Source organism: Xiphophorus couchianus, chromosome 7 (genome assembly GCF_001444195.1).
Source record: "Xiphophorus couchianus chromosome 7, X_couchianus-1.0, whole genome shotgun sequence".
Classification (NCBI taxonomy): Eukaryota; Metazoa; Chordata; class Actinopteri; order Cyprinodontiformes; family Poeciliidae; genus Xiphophorus; species Xiphophorus couchianus.
The window spans coordinates 21566398-21584077 of NC_040234.1; the positions used below are offsets into that span (position 1 = coordinate 21566398).

At 36.4% G+C, this 17680-nt stretch overlaps 2 protein-coding genes across 3 annotated transcripts; one reads left to right on the forward strand and one right to left on the reverse strand.

Annotated features, from left to right (window-relative positions):
* Positions 1 to 5: 5 nt before the first annotated feature.
* Positions 6 to 8300, reverse strand: LOC114147844 (F-box only protein 47). The gene is made up of 10 exons (XM_028022531.1): positions 7405 to 8300; positions 6166 to 6327; positions 5999 to 6075; positions 4930 to 5004; positions 4535 to 4643; positions 4033 to 4206; positions 2696 to 2845; positions 2442 to 2584; positions 1350 to 1509; positions 6 to 363 (listed from the first exon to the last, which is right to left on the reverse strand). The coding sequence occupies exons 1-10, from the start codon at positions 7595 to 7597 to the stop codon at positions 263 to 265; spliced, it is 1344 nt and encodes a 447-aa protein (XP_027878332.1). The 5' UTR covers positions 7598 to 8300; the 3' UTR covers positions 6 to 262.
* Positions 8301 to 8979: 679 nt separating this feature from the next.
* On the forward strand, positions 8980 to 17320 carry LOC114147851 (claudin-14). Of its 2 annotated transcripts, XM_028022548.1 has the most exons (5): positions 8980 to 9573; positions 11901 to 12012; positions 12102 to 12349; positions 12481 to 12730; positions 15130 to 17320. In XM_028022548.1, exons 4-5 carry the CDS (start codon positions 12497 to 12499, stop codon positions 15631 to 15633), a joined length of 738 nt encoding a protein of 245 aa, XP_027878349.1. In that variant the 5' UTR covers positions 8980 to 9573; positions 11901 to 12012; positions 12102 to 12349; positions 12481 to 12496; the 3' UTR covers positions 15634 to 17320. The 2 variants fall into 2 exon arrangements, with proteins under 2 accessions (XP_027878349.1, XP_027878350.1); XM_028022549.1 differs by lacking the exon at positions 8980 to 9573 and having other exon boundaries at positions 11822 to 12012.
* Positions 17321 to 17680: the final 360 nt, after the last annotated feature.

The window sequence follows — 17680 nt, forward strand, 5'->3', positions numbered from 1 at the left end:
ATAAATTAAATAAATACAATGCAAAAAAGTTTTTACGCTAACAAATAAATATTAAATACTCATATAATAACACATCCAACAGAGCTTATGAACTGCATTGTAAAATTTCAACACACTAATAGCTGAATAAATAACAAAACTGTTTAACAAAAGCATTTAAACAGCATGAAGTGGTTCGGTTTTGTTTGTGCAGTTCTTTTAATTAGACGACCCCCTTCATTATTGACATTTGTTTCCATATTTTGCCTTCTATAAATCCTTCTTATTTAAGGAACATGTGGAGCAGTTTAGTGTGAAAGCGAGCGCTGGAGTCCAGGAGGATGCAAAAGGTCTGGAAAGTCTCTCTGTCTTCAAAGTTGTTCCCTGGAGACAGAGAATTGTTGTTGACATTTTTAAATGCTTTTAGGACGTGTTGGAGCTTTTTTCTGGGGCAAAGTTACTGCATCTACAACCATATAGAACCATAAGAAATGAAAAGAAAATATGTTTTAAAAATCTGTAAGCAAAGTCAGTAGAAGTTCAAGTTTACAACAACCTGCTTTATTTTCTTTTTACTGGTAAATGCAGACTAGATCTCCCTTATTTTCTGACTTTTCCCTATTATCAGCTTTCTCTGCTTAAAGATGGCTGACTTATTCACATGAATAAATCCATTTCAATGTGGCTGTCCAATTATACCATTAGGAATTAGCATGAGTGAAGCAGAAAAGAAAGGCTGGATCCAGTCAAAGACAAATTAAGCTCTTATGTAATGGCTTTCCACTGAGATAATGCAAAAGAGGAGGTGATGCTAAATGTCATCTGTCTGAACACTCACACACACACACATACGTGGCTATCTTTGTGGGGACTTTCCATTGACTTCCATTCATTTCTACAGACTAAACCTTACTCCTATCCTAACCCTAACCCTAACCAATTCACACCTTAGTCCTAAATCTGACCCCTGACCCAAAAACAGAGTTTCCTCTTGTGGGGACCAGGCTTCGGTCCCCACTACGTAGTATGTGTCAGGAAAAAGGTCCCCCCCACAAGGCATTACAAAGAAACACACACACTCTCTCTCACTTGAGCAGGGTCTAAAAACAATTCCTTTACCTTTTCTCATTTTATTTTTGTAAATATTGAGTAAATTTCTGAATACTAATCCTAAATCTGGACTTGGAACAATGGTGTAAAGGGTGCAATATTCCTACTATATATTCCAATATACATATAGGAATTAATCATTTAATCAGATATTTTTATCTTCTATTTCTATATATAACTATATAGGTATAGGAATATATAACATTCCCAGTATATATTTTAGTAGGAAATATATTCCTGTTTAAGCTGCTTTAACCCACCTGCCACAGAGGACTCGTAGAACTCTCTCGTGACTTCAGAGAACATGTTCTCCAGGTGCTGGATGAAGGTGAACCTCTCCGGCGCCGTGCTGAACACCTTGCAGATCTGCTGAACCAGCTTCACCGCCCAGCTCATGTGGTAGCCGTCCTTCTCGCACACCTGAACCAGGAGAGGAACAAACACAGCAGGAGACGGAGCGATTAGCGCCTGCTTACCAACACATGCAAGCCTGCCGCAATAAGCAATCAATTAATTCGCAGGATAAATAAAATGAGCTCAATTATTTCCATTTTAAAGAATAATATTTTATTATTTTTGTTTACAAACGTCAAAATATATTTTATTAAGGGTTTTGGTTGTGTGTGGGTTAGTTTTACATCAATTTTTATATAAAAAATTTATATGAATTACATATTTATATTTTTTAAATGTCTAGACATTTTTATCTTGATTTTTATATATGTATGTAAATATATATATGTGTATATATATATATATATATTTTGTGGTTGTGTTTTATTGAGGATATTTAAAATGTCTTACAGTTCATGTTAAGTTAAAGGTTATTTGTCTTTGACAGACCAACCTTGCATTATTATCCAATGATCAATATATTACTTGAAAATGGTCTCAAAACAAAATTTGTTACTGTTTGTTCACGTTACCAGAGAATTTAATTATTTTCTTTTTGACACACAAAAAAGATGTTTTGTGTTATGATTTGTTTATTCTGTTTGACTTTAGTTGCTTTGTCACAAAAAGATAAGTTAGGAAAATTTACACTAAAATTAAGACACCAAAAATAAGCACTATTGTTGCTTCCAGATTGGCAGGTCTGAATATTTTAAAATCTGTACAAAAAAAAAATATTAAATTTTCACATACATTTTCTCAGATTTACAAAAAGAGAAAATATCCAGTAGGTGGAAATAATGTGGCTGACATTGTCCTGTCATTGCCAGAGGACAGACGCTTCCGACAACAAAAAGAGCGTAGCAAGGTGTCCCAAACAAAACGGATGACGAGTGTTTGTTCAGTCCTAGTTCTCCTCTGAAGGCCGAGTTCATCTCCAGATAAATCTGTGGTCTCACCAGGATGATATGAATGATGACCCTGGAGATCTCGTCCAGTCGTCCATTGAGGGCCTTGCTGGCCAGGAAGGTGTAGCAGAGGCTGCTGCCGCACAGAACCAGCAGGCGGGCCACGTTCTCCAAGTACCACGGCTGGGGGATGACTGCAAATCAAACACATCACCGTTTTCCAGCTAATCCTTCACTTACCTGAAATACTGTCTAATTTCAAATCAGTAATAAAATATTTTCCATAAAATCCTGATGTAAAATACCAATGAGCTCCTCCAGGATTGACAGCACTGAGTCGGTGCTCCAGCCTTTGACTTGCAGCGTGCCCGACAGCATCAGGATGCACTTGGCCAGATCCCACAGCGCGCTGTGCGGCAGACCCCGGTCCACCAGATCCTCCCAGCCCAGAACACCTGCAGGGAGGACAGGCCGGATAAACGTCACACACCACAGAAACCATCAGAACACTTTCACCTTCTGCAATGTAACTGCATTATCTAACAATCAGTGAGTATTTACTAGTTACATTTACTTCAATAATTGTGTTTCCTAATTAGTTAAAACACCGCAATTGTGAAATTGTGTTTTTTCTGAATATCGCTGTTATAAAACACAACTCTTCTCTCTTAAAGAAACTGATGTACTTTCTTAAGTCTGTTTCATTATTTTGTGGCAAAATTCCAAACAATTAGAACTATTAGAAAGAATACCCAAATATATTCAGAGTTGGGTAGTAACTAGTTACATTCACTCAATCACATCTACTTGAGTAACTTTTTTTTTTTAAACATACTTTTAGGAGTATTTTTACTACTATTTTTGCTGTACTTTTTATTTTTACTTGAGTAATTTTTTATTCAGTGCGTAGAAAATCCAGAAATTTTACTCTAGGAATACTTCATAATAAAACAAATATGCTTTAAACAGAAAGACACAGACCTGCAGTTTTTATCCAAGTTTCATAAGATCTTTTATTGAAAGAAACTGATTTGGAAAAATTTTCTTTTGCCTGATTTTGTTATTTTTGTGTTACATATATGAATTATTGTCATTTTCATCCTTAAAATACCAAAATTTCCTTTTAACTTTATATTGTTTATCTCAGGAAGAGTCAGCGCTCCATCCAGCTGCAGCCTGTGGCAGAGTTCACGCAGAACTGTGGATTCACAGGAGGAGATTTACCTGGGTCTGACAACCTTCATCCGTAATGATTCTCCTCGCTTCCTTCTGTGGGTTAACTCACTAGCTACCGGAGTTAAATTAGCTCCCACAGATCACACCCGTTAACGGTCGTTCTCCTCGTTTCCACAACATGCCTGTAACATCTGCCCAGGTCAGGATTTTGCGTCTCGAGTTAAAAGTCGCAGAGGAGATATTTTTATCTTCTATTTCTTTTACTAAGCCATTAGTAATTAGGAAATATTTGAATTTTTTTTAGTGCTTATTATATTCATGGCAGCAGATTTCAGTATCTCTCATAGTGTGGATAAATTATTTTACAGCATTTAATCATTTCAGCAGCCTGAAAGAGTCTGACATGTCCTAAAAATGTCGACACCCCAACACTTTTAGTCGCTCTGCTGTCTAAACGTGACCTCACCCTCATGCAGCAAAGGTCCAAACAGGATGAACAGTAGGTGGGCTTGGCTGACCAGCGGCCACGGCTTCAGCAGCTGAACCAACCAGAACTGTCCATCTGGCTGGTTCTGGCATGGGTCCAGCAGAACTTTACGGCAAAACAGACGGAGCTGCAGCTCCTGGTAGCGCTTCAGCCCTGAGAACAAATACATTTACTGCTTTTTTAAAAAGGAAATTTCAGATTTTGCCACATTACGACCAAATACTTATCTGTGCTTAGGCCTGTAATGATCAATTGTCCCAATAATTACTGCAATAAACAATAAAATTATTGTTTTGAGATAATGGAATAATAATCAAGTTCGTCCTCTTAAAGAGCTATAAACTTTCGTTTTTGTGAACCATACACATTAACGAACCATATGATTATTTTTAAATATAGGTAAAATTAAATGTTCCTCTCCATTGATTACACAAAACTGATCACTTATTGGCAGATTTTCCACACACTCAAGGGAACGCACCTGGTTTTGTGGTGAGTAAAGCTTCAGTCTTAAGCAGGAGGTTTGTTTGTTCACAAAGAAAGCAGAACACTCTGTGGCACTCCAGCTCATCCCATCCTGCAATCAGGGTCTGTGAAGCAATCAGTGTAAAATCACAATTATTACCCACATCACCCCATGTTTGTATTAAATTATCGTCTGAATTGCTGAATCTGATTTTAGGTATTATGACACAGCACAAAAATGAAAGATGGATTATTTATTAAATGGGTAAATATGTGAAATTAAAACATTTCTGTAGCACCACGTCACTTTAACAAGCAGACTGTCTCCACAAATGTAACCTCCTTTAATTAATTTATGTTTTTATTTACATTTTTCACAGAATACCCAGCTTTTAGAAACGAGGCACTCACCTGGAGCAAGACGCCGTATCGGGAGAAACCAGTGCAGTCTGGTGTAGAGCACTGCTCCAACATGAAGCAGGGTATCTAAAATGCCACATCATTTTATCAGCGACATAAGATGCTAATTATTTGTTTATATTACATTTAGGCTGAAAGGACAGAATCAGAAAGCCAGAAACAACAGAAAGAGTTGCAACTGACATGTTGCTCTCTTCTGAATACACTAAAACAAAAATACAGCAAGCTAAGAGTGGAGAGCAAAACATTCTTTCAGACTTAAATAAATAATTAAAAAGCATGAGAAGAAAATAAAAAAAGCCCACAGGGGGAAAAAACTGTTTTTCAGTCTGGTTGTTCTCAATCTTTGAGAGTCTGTCTCTTCAGGTCAAGCTAGGTGAAACATTTTTTAGTGCATTAAATACTTTTTTATATGGCACAAATCTGAAATTTTGCAATTATCACTTGTGTTCCTTTTCAAAAATGTCAGGTTACAAAAAACAACATAAATTAAAGCATTTCAAAACGTTTATCCCTTCATTCTAACTATTCTGTAAAATTCAACCAAAAAAAAAAAACAAATCTTGTTGGCAAAAATAAAATTTCAGCATTCAGTGTATCATCATCCCACATCTTGACTTGGAAATATTTACTCAGTCTACCTTAAAAAATGATCTTCAAATCTCTCAGATGGTGAGAAAATCTCTCACCCTTGATCATCCAAAAACTTAAACCTATTATTTAGCTGTTTTTGATTTAAACTTAGACTGCTGTTGATGTTGAAAAATGAGATCCAATTTCATTTTCACCTTCCTAGCAAATGCGTCAAACGTTCTGAGGCACCTCAAAAAAAATGCTAAATGAAAAAGACTAAATGCTGCAACTGAAGTAAAAAATGTATCAACAAACTATTCACTCAAGGATGTGCGCACTTACAATATGTAACCAGGTTATTTTGCCGTTAAATTTATTATTTGTCACAAACCAGGCATTTTATTAAGGTTGTAAATAATTTTAAAATACTAATAATGAATCAGAACATTCAACTACACCATGTCCTCTTTCCTCTTTTCATTCTTACCTGTGAAAACTTGCTAAATATGAACTTTAACCTGTCCTTTGTGGGTAGGAGAAGGGTACACCTCTTGAACAATAATCCTGAAATGTGAAAAAAAGGCTTGAAAAAATAACAGAAGATATAAAGAGAGAGAAATAAGTTTAGCTTACAAAGGGAAGTGAGTAAATTACCCAGGTGTCTGTAGTGCTCCAGCGTGGATCTTTGTTCTAACAATGTGGGGTTGTGAAAGCTCTGGATGATGGTTTTATTCCTCCAGGCCTGGGTGGAGATGTAGCTCACAACACAACTGGTGAGTTCCTTTGAAACCATGCTGAACACGCTGATGTCCACCACTGAAACACACACAAGTTTAAAAAAAAAAACATCATATTGTTTTACATTTAAAAGAAGCAAATGTTACTAATAAAATGTACACTGGTAAATTACGTTTTACAAGTCCAAAAGACTTTTAAAACATCATTCTGGAGAATAATCTGCTATATCATGGTTTCCCCCAGTGCATTATAGGTCTGGCGGGCCACCGGGCTTTACTTGTGCCTCCACCAGGCTTAGCATTGCTTATTTATTTAACTCTTTTTAAAATGTTTGCATTTTTTAAGACTTTATAGTTGGTGTTCAGGTGTTACTCTTCCCATCTTTCAATAACACATGATTATCAAGTGATATTTTCAAATTTTCTGTCAACTTTAAACATTTTTTAACTTAAAACATAACGAGCTGCTGGAAGAATGACTGCTCTAGCACCAAACCACCAGGCTTAGCAAGTTTTTTGTACATCATAACAACAGAAACAAAGACATTAAGTATATCCAGTAAAACTTGTAAAATGCACAAATACTAAACTTAGGCATATGTTGATAAAACTATATATTTTGATAAAACTATATGCCTAAGTTTAGGCATATTTTGATGCCTAAACTTTGGCATATTTTGATAAAACTACAACTGAATTAGGTCCTTAAAAACTAATTCAGTATCACCACAACATAATACTTTAGCATTAAATATATTACTTTTGAATAACTGAACTTGGGGCTTTAAGAGACAATACTTCAGTGACTTAATATTTAACAGTGGATGAAAATTAGATTTGTGTATTATACTGTTATCTTTCTTTTTGAGTTACATACAGTAGAAAATCATAAAGAAATCAACACAAATATTAATCAGGTGAATATTTTCATTAAGTGTGTATAATTACTGTCCTCCATGAATTAAATTACTACCATAAATTACATTTTTCAACAATATTGATATTTAATTAAACGCATTTGTAGCCTATATCTGTCCGTGCTGCTTTTCCAGGAACGTATTCATAAATGTGAGATATTCTTTTAATAATTTAACGCCATTTCTATTATAAATCTAACGGATGTGTTAGTATTGTGGGTTCAGCGCTTTACACGCACCGGACATTTGATCCAGGATCATGTGGAACACCTCAGCGGGGAGTCCGTTGAAGAAGCCCGCGGCGGAGGTGCACTGGCTGCGGGTCATGACGGTTCTGACGGGCCGAGGCCGCTGGGGAGTCTTCAAATGATGAGACTTGCGTGTCCAGGAGCACTTCCTAGCATTGTTGGTTGTTTTTCTCACCTTTATCATTCCTGATAACCTTACTGTATTTAAACAAGTTGATCAAATTCAAGCTAAACGAGTTTTGACGACGTTGAAAGGAAGCTAGCAACGCAACATCAATAGCTCCGTAATTAAGACAAGCTAACAATGCTAACAAGACTAAAACATTACATTCAAAGTTGCTCACTTTACGTGTTGATTAAGTCTCGTAGTGACTGTCATACTTAACAGAATACACTGTTAATATTTAAAATAATCTGACCTGTTTGCTAAAAAATGTCAAATAAAATATGAAACCGGCAATAAAGTCAGCTGAGTACTAAAGTTGCTATCTAATGATACATCTCAGCACAACGGCGCGAAAATGGCTGACTTTCATCTTTGCGGCAATTAGGACAAAAAAAAAACATTGGGCAGTCATGAAACCTCTGTACTCTTATATAAACTAAAATCAAACAAAAATATTTAGTTATATAAGCAGATGTATATGGAAGGTTTGTCATTTTACAGAAAAGGGCAACATATTTCATAATTTAAAGTCATGATTATGGAATTAAAGCTACTAGATTCAAAGTCACACTTTATGGAGAACAATTAGTGCCAGAAAAAACGCAAAAAGTCTGATTTTAATCTCATATTTCTGATATCATAATCCTGACTTCAGTTTCAGAATTCTAACTTTTACACAGATAAGCACAGTTGTGGAGGCAAATGCAAACAGCGAAGCAAAGCTAATTCAAGAGGAACATGTCCGATTCAAGAAATTTATTTTTTACAAATGTTTATTACCTATTTTGAGATTAAAGTCAAAATTCTGGGATTAAAATCAGAATTCTAAATTTAAAAAAATTCTGAGGAAAAAAAAGTGAATATTTTGAGAAAAAAGAGAATCTGAATTTCTAGATGTTTAGTCTGAATTTTGAGATTAAACTTAGAATTCAAAAAAACATCAAAATGCTGAGATTAGATTCAAAATTTTGAGAAAAAAGTCAGAATTCTTAGAAAGAAATATCAGAAATTCTAGATTTGAGTCAAAATACTAAAAAAAAATAGAATTCTGTCAAAATTCTAAATAAAAAGTCAAAATTTTGAGACTAAATTCAAAGAAAAAGTCATAATTCTGAGAAAAATCAAATCTGATTTTCTAGACTTGAATCTGAATTTTGAGATTAAAAATCATAATTCTAAAAAGTTTTGGGGAAAGAAAGCAAAGTTCTGAGAAAAAATATCTGAAAGTGTAGATTTGAGTCAGAATGAATAATTTTTTGTAAGGGCCTAATCCGTTTTAGTTTATGATATTCATATTATTTATTCAAAGTGATATTCAAAGTTATTACAATTAAAATCATAATTAGGAGAATAAGATTAAAAGCACATCCTTTTGATTCTGACAGTCATAACGATGAATTTCAGTCATATTCATGATACTCATATCATGAATGTGTCATTAATTGTGACTTTCAAAGTCACAATTATTAAACTGACATTCCTAATTATTAGCTTCAAAACAATAGCTGTAACACAGAAAATCACAACTTTTAAAGATTCTGAAACGTACTAAATGAAAGGATCTTGAATTAATTTGTGTTTGTTGATCAGGTGTGAATAAAGTGCAGCTTTCCCGTCAATCCTTATAAAGGATTGCCTGTCCACATCTTCGCAGTAGTGTTGCAGTGTCACCCTCAAGCGCTGAGAGAAGCAAACCCACTATATGCTCAGCTGCTAATCACAGGATTATTCTGTTTAACTAAGACTATTAAGTGTTCCACTTTCAAATGGCGTCTCCCACGGGCAGACCTTGGAGAGGATGATCCCTCCGCCGCAGGGATCACACAGACAGCCGAATGCTCCCTGAGCGACCCAGGGGAAGGGCTGAGAAAATGCTTTTGTACAGCAACAGGATGTCACGGTAGTCTACGCTCGGGACACAGACGAAGAAAGAAGGATGAACATCGGGAAGAAGACCTCATCTGGCTTCTTATACCGCACATAAATTCAATCAGGTAAACTTTCTGCACCTTATGCTGCTCTGCTCTGCTGCTGACTGTTTTTACTGTTTTAAAGTTGTGAATCACGTCTGTCGGACGCTCTTAATCTCCAAAAAGAAGTGAGGACAATTTTTCTTCTGTGTGGCGCTGCATGGCAACACTTCTCTCCAAATGTGACATTGGCGCTTTTTATCTGCTTGGGACTGTCTCTCAGGCCGTCTCTTACATGATGTAGCAGACACTGATGGACATAATGTCAGTGATCAAGCTGATGATATCGAAAACTGACCTGTCACGTTGCTGACAGCCCTGCAACTCTGGCAAATGGATATGTTGCTTGACAACTAAGATGACACAATCAGAGCGGAGCTTGTCCTGACGGTTATTTCAAACATTTTTGGGTGACTCAATCATCTGTACCCATTTAAATACGAGGTGGGTAGAGTACCCGAAAACACTACAATTAAGAGTAGCACTACTTCATTTTTACTCAAAAGTAAAAAGTAACCATCCAAGAAATTACTCAAGTAAGATTTTGTAAAAGGTCTACTAAAGTGCTGCGTAACAAAAGGAAAAATTATGTCATCATGCTGACCAAAATATAAAGTTATTAGGAAATTTTGGTATTTTAAGGAACAGAATGACAATAATTTATATAAGTAATAAAAAAGTAACAAAATCAGACAAAATACAATTTTTCCAAATCAGTTTCTTTCAATATAAAACTGATTAAGATGTGTAAATTATTGGTTAAAACGACCCACGTGTGCAGAATCACGTAAATATCACACAACAGCACTCTGTTTACAGGAGCACTAATGGATGAAACTGCTTATGGGTCGATTATAAAGTTATTCTGCAATCGAGCCGACAGAATTGTTACAAAATCATAAAAAGGAAGCTAAGAAAAAATAAAGCACAAAATTGGCTGCGGATAAGTCTGTTGGGTTTTGAAGTCAGGAAGAGAAGTGATTTGATTGTGATGTGATGCTCTTCCCTGACTCAGATTTTTTCATAATTTCATCATAATTAATGACTTAATCTGTTGAAAACTATCGGATATGTTTCCATTTTAGTACCACATATGGAAGTATGATTAAACTCAAATGAAGAAGTCGGATATGGGTTGATTATGGGAAACAAATTTGATTTGAGTGACATTTGTCTCTGCTGTGTGAATGTAGCAACATATTTTCAATCAATTTTAGGTCTTTACTTTGATTGGTCCCTTTTGATACATGAAAATGATTTGATTCAAACCATTTAATTGTAGCCTTAAATCCCTGCTCCAATGTCAAAACCTTTTCTTCCAGGATTGTAGCTTCATTCATATTCCCATCAAATCGCACCTGAAGAGGGGATTACCACAGGATAACTCTGCCACCACCATGTTTCAACATGAGGATTGTGTGTTCAGGGTAATATGCAGTGTTAGATTGGCTAAAAGGTTTTATTGTAGTCTCGTGTATCATCCTTTAAGCTTTTTGGTTTTGTTTCTGACATTTCTGTTGTGATTCCTTGGTCTTCGTGATGCTGTTTGTTCACTGATCTCTAAAAACTCTTAAAAAACACACAGCTGGACTCAAGTTATTAATTAGGTGAAAGCAGGTGACATCACTGCAATACTTTTATGGATTTCAGAGTAAAAGGGGCTGAAGACAAACCCACACCGCATGTTTCAGAGTTTGTTTACTTTGGGGGGTTTTGTTGGGTTTTTTTGCAAAAATCTAGTATTTTCCTTCCATTTCACATTAATAAAGTTTGTGGTTGGGACTTGCCTAAATGTGGGAAGTAAATTAATACAAACACTCTAGCAGGGAACTGTTATGTTGTTAAACTGGGCTGAACTCATGGTGTGAAAGTGAGACAAGATTCTTGTCACAGCTTAGCTTTTGTTCCTGATGATTTCCTGTCATGCCTTCAGTGTAGTCGATCATTAAGTAAGAACAAAAGTGCTTGTGTCACTGAGATTTTATCCAAGCAGTGCCAGGTCTAACAGAAAAAATAACCAGGCTTTGCAAAGAGCCTTTGTTCTCTGAGGAAGTCAGGACAATGAATTTGTTCTAGTTTCCTTTTATTTGGAGATTAAACACAGTTTTCTGTCAATATTACTCAAATAAACATGCACTTTCCTTGTCATATTTTGCTAAAAACATTTAAAATGAACAAAAGTAAATCATTAGAGCTTATTGACAGTTTAAAGTAGAAAGGAGCTATAAGTTTTATTATTTTTACTTCTCTGTTTGCAAATATGTAACAGAGTTTCAGACAGTGCAATCCCTGGAAATAATCCAACCTGACCCACAATTAAACCAATTTTTGTGCTTTTTCTATTATAACAGTTCTGGACCCAGCAGCTAGAATCTGTCTGCAGATAATTCAGCCCCTCACCTTCAAACGCCCTGCAGAGCGGTGAAATAAGTTCACCGACTTAAAGTTGTGCTCTCAGCTCAGGTGGGTTTCTGTAAATGTTTAATTTCGTCTTTTTCCTGAGGTGTGGCGAAGAGCTTAACAAATATACTGCTGTGGTTTTGCCCCTCCAGAGGAGAGAGCGTTTACCAGGTGAAGCTGAACGCTGCTCTCATTAGTCACACATGCAGCCACCTGCCACTCACCAGAGACCGACGACGCCGGAGCGCTGAAAGTTTCCACAGCTATTTCTGCACACGTTCAGAAGAGACACTGGAGGAATGGCTCGGGCTCCGTGACCGGTGGTAAGCTCGGAGGAACATGCTGCTGCTCCGGGGACGATAAGACGAGTAATCCTGACTGAATTTCTGCCCTGGGAACTGTAAGTAATCTTGTGAGTGTGTCTTATTTTTGTTGAGTGTTTTTTGCACATTTGTGAAATAATCATCACCTGCAGTGGTATGAATGTCTTCCTACTGAGTGATTTTAACTACTAACTTTGTCATTTTTCAGTTCCAGCGCTTCGATCATGGCCAGCATGGCGGTCCAGCTCCTCGGCTTCTTCCTAGGACTTTTGGGCTTTGCAGGAACCATTGTCGCAACGTTGCTCCCCCACTGGCGCAGCACAGCCTACATGGGGTCCAACATCATAACAGCCACCGCCTACATGAAAGGCCTGTGGATGGAGTGCGTCTGGCACAGCACGGGCATTTACCAGTGTGAGCTGTACCGATCTCTGCTGGCGTTGCCCCCTGACCTGCAGGTACTGAAGGTTTATCCACATGACCTGATCACTGAAAAAACACAAAATCTTACCAAGTACTTTTAGTCCAGTTTTTAGAGCAAATATCTTAGTACACTTGAAATAACGTACAAGTAATTTCTCGGCAAGATATATGAACTTCTTTTAAGTCAATAATTCCCTAATATGGACAAAAAAGTACTAGTTCCATTGGTAGATTTTTTTTACTTATAACAAAATATTTTCCCGTATTTTAGTGAAATAATCTACCAATGGAACTAGTACTTTTTAATTAATATTAAAGAACTGTTGACTTAAAACAAGCTCCTATATCTTGCTGAGAAATACATACATGCATAGATACTAATTGTACATTAGTTTTCTCTTATCCCAATTGTACTAAGATATTGGCACTAGAAACTGGACTAAAAATACTTTGTAAGATTTTGCGTTTTTGCAGTGATGTTACTGTGAGAACCAAAGATGTACTGAAAGGCTACACTGTTTAAAAAGACAACCACTTTTTTCCTCCTCTGTCTTAAATTAAGAGTGTTTTCAACATCAAATAATCCGGTAGACTCGGTTTGATTGGGGACAAAAGTTGCAACAATTATTATGTTTTCAGCTGGTATGGTTTGCTTTCACACTGCATTGTGTCAAACAATCCAAACCCTTTGAAAAACCTCTTCCACCCTACACCCTCTGGGGGCGCTGCACCAAATAACGACTGAAGGAAACAACACAAAAACCCCCAAAGAAGCGTCACTTTTTAGCAGTTGTAGGATTTCTCTTTTGACTCTGGTTAAATATTTTTCCCTGTAGAGCTAGACGCGCGCATTTGTTTTCTTTATTTACCCAGAATGCCCTGCACTACAGTTTGTTTCCTGCTTTTGGAGCGGTCTCCGGTCTGCTTGTGTCCACATATGCTTTCAAACTGCGCCAGAGTTCACTTCACCTGAACCGAGACCTGTTCAGAGTTTGATTCACTCCAAACGAGCCGGACATTGTAGAAACTAGAAAACCTAAAGTTCTTTTGTCTGGGCGGTTAGTCAGCTTTGTCAACTTTTTTTGATTGGGGACAAAAATTGAAACTTTTGTTAAATTTTTCAGCTGGTGCGGTTCGCTTTCATACCACACTGTGTCAAGACACACCAAACTTATTAAAAAACCTCACCTGTGGTGACGCTTAAGTACGAACCACTGATGGAAGCGACATGAAATCCTCAGAAAAAGACATGAGTGCAACTTCGTTCTTCACAAAATGTAAACAAAAATGGAGTTGCGTCAGATTTTAAATGTGAAGTGGTAGCATCATGTTGTGTGGGCGTTTTTCTGCATGAGGATCTGTTGCTCTTCACCAAAAAGATGGAAAGAACCTTAGTTCATTGGAGCCAAATCGCAATACTGGATCTTCAGATTCTAAAGTGTGTTTACATCTGAAACCAGAAGTTTACATACACAGTAAAAAAAAAAAAACAACACTTAAACTTTTTTTTTTACCATGTAAGGCTAAATCAGGCGAAACTTCTCTTGTTTTAGATCGGTAAATTATTTCTACTTGCCAATAAGACAATATGTTTATATATTTTTAATACTTTGCAAAAATCTGAAAAGAATTCACATGATCGTAATGGGTATTTGTGTGTAGACTTTTCAGAAAAGATATTCATTTAATGCCCTTACAAGAATACTTTCCATATTCACTGTCTTGTGAATGTTTTAGTTTAAATGGAGAAAGGTTTATCATGTAGGAAAATATTTTACATTCAGACTTTGTATATTTCGTACAATGCCTTCGAGTGCAAAGAAAAGCACTTCCAAATCAAAACTATTGTTATTATATGTTTATCAGTGAGTATTAGCAGTCAAACAGCACAAGTACTTTCAGAAAATATGAGCTAAAAACTCCCCCAATATCACATTCAGTTAATTACTTTGAGACTTTCAAGCAAATAAAGCATAAATCAAATAAAGAACACAAAAAAACTGCATAATGAGGCTGTTACATGTCTATTGCTTGAATTAATTAGTCCCCTAGTGTGTCTTTTCGTTTTGTTCTGCTAAAATCAGTGAAGATCTGAAGACTCACCTGATTTTATTTTTGGTATTATTACTTTGTTTAGACATTAAAGCTGGCTCTTGAATGAGCAACTGATTTGTTGTTTTTGCTCGAAAGACCGATTCATTAGCTCCATGTCAGTACTAAGAAAACGCAGAAAAAACTGTCACTTAACTAAGATGAATCACACTGCATCAAATAAATAACTTCTCTTATTATATTTTGGTGTCACTACTTAGGAAAATGGTAACTTTAAATGTGAAATGTGGGTGTGTTTGGGAGGAAAAATGTGAAATACAAAGTGTCTGCTTTATTAGAGAATGAACTTTCAAACTGTAGACTTTGTTTTTCTTTCTCGTAGGCTGCTCGGGCTCTCATGGTGCTCTCCTGCATCTCCTCCGTCTTGGCCTCTCTGGTGGCTGTAATGGGGATGAAGTGCACCCACTTTGCCCAACGTTCAGTGGTCAAATCCCCCCTGGTCCTCAGCGGTGGGGTCGGTTTCCTCTGCGCCGGCCTCCTCTGCCTCGCCACCGTTTCTTGGACCACCAACGACGTGATTATGGATTTTTACGATCCCTTTCTTCTCAGTGGGATGAAGTACGATATCGGCTTGGCTGTGTATCTCGGCTACGCCTCGTCCTTCCTCAGCGTGACCGGTGGACTGGTGCTGTGCTGGAGCAGCAGAGAAAGGTCGCAGGGTCGCCTCCGTGCGCAGACACATCAACCTTCAGCTCCTCCACCTCCCTTCAACAACCTAAACCCCCCTGCTCCTCTCTACAGGCCTCCTGAGGCGCTGAAGGACAATCATGCACCCTCGCTTTGCTCCCTTTCTAGCAGTGGATATCGGCTTAATAACTATGTCTGAAAACATGGAGATAATAACACATATCTTTAAAAAAACACCTCTGAGTCTTCTTTAAAACCAAAAGAAGAATACCCTAATTTTTCTGCTTAAAGACTCCGTTTTGAATTGAAAGCAAAACTCTGAATTATTGAGCTTTTAAGTAAAGGAACTGGAGCGCTTGTCCTGTTGTGATGCATCAAATTGGCCAGTAGGTGGCAGCACGTTACAGGAAACGGAGAAAAAACGGGCTGTTGAAACTCCAGTTTCTGCAGCACTGAATACATAACAGTCCTGTCACTTTCCTCTTGTGGCCTTTTAGTCAAACCTAAAATGTCCACAGTCATTTATCTATTTCATTTACATCACAATAAACATCTATTGGTGAAGATTAACACGTTCTCCTTGATGAAATACATTTGGTTAAAAAATGTTTTATTTTTTTTTTAACAATGTCAAAAGTAAAGTTTGGCACAAGTCATGTAGAGTTAAACAGCAAACTAGACTTTTTAGGTCATGCAAAACGCTGTCATTTTCACAAATAGAGTCTTTTGTTTTCTCAGAAGTAAATGTTCATCCAATTTAGTTTTTTTAACATTTGTTCTGTTCTTTCTTTATCTTCAGCAAATATGAAATAAAACTATGTTAATAGGTATACTTCTGCTGAGACTTTAAATTTAAAGTCATCTGGAAGAAATGGAGACTGCATCTTGTGGGGTGATGGCTTTCCTTTGTTCTTTAACTCCAGTAAGAATCACATTTGAATCCCTTTTTTGGGCATTTTCATTAAATTCAGTTTATTTTTACAGCACAAATTCAAAACACTTGTCATCTAAATGCACTTTATAAATCAAAAAGTAATTTCAAACCAATCATGCAGACAGATTCAAAGTAAAGTAGAAGCATTTCAAACCAATTGTAGTTGTCCAACTAACTTATTTGAAAATATTGTTTGTAAAAGTTAAGTTTTCTGTCATTACAAGAAAATAACTTATGAGGATGTCCTTTTACAGATGTTCTTAAATTTTATTACTATTTTGTTTCCTTAAGACTTTCTAATTCTCCTAATATCCCTGTGATATTTGCAGGAACCACTAGGTGGCAATAAAGATCTGCAGAGAGAGCAGTCTGTTACATCTCTGTACTGTATATGATGTATCTTATGTTTAATTGTTGTTGATGTTTTTAGAAGTTTGTTTGTGGATATTGAATGATAATCTCTTTATGACTCCTTCTTCCTTCCTGTAACACTGTGGAAATGTTTCCGAGGTGTATTTGTGGAAAACCCTCCAATTAGAGGTGGCCTCTGTCTGACCGACTGTCAGCCGCAAAGACAGGAAATTACAGGACAAACATGTCAACAGTCGCTTAATTTGTTTCTACCTGTCAGATGAGACTAACATAGAGAGATAACTAACAGCAAAAAAAGAAAATAAACACACCCACCCACATTATTGTATTCACTTATGGGGTATGTTTGTTATTGAAGTTATTTATTATAAAGATTTTACCAAGATCTTCTGTCTCTATTGAGTCATAGAGAAACTAATTAAACTAATTATAGACTAAACATGTAAGTTTATCTAATAGTCTGATTTCGTGAGTAAAGACAAAGTCTATCAGTGAGCAAATAAATGTATAGTAAACATCACAGTTTTTAACTCAAAATATGTCGAATATTCCCAGCTGGAATATTTAATCACATCTAATATAGTTTCCATGCTAAAAAAAAAAAAGAAATTTGCTAAACTGTTTGAATCATGGATGAAATAAATCAAAACTTCCTACAACAAAAGTCTATTTTATGACTGTTATTTGATGAACTATCCGTTATGCTCTATAAATTCACATTTTAACCACGTTTTCGTCTTTCCTACTTGTTTATTCACATACCCTGAAACCAAACCCAGTCCAACTCACTCCACAGGACCAAACAAGAGGAAAAACTGTAAATGGGCACCAAATTATTCTTTAATAATAGCGTTAAGGAGTCATTTCCAACCCATATTTAAACACCATTAAATATGGGTGGGTTGGACACCTCAGTGATGTAGCACACCTGGTAAGAGAG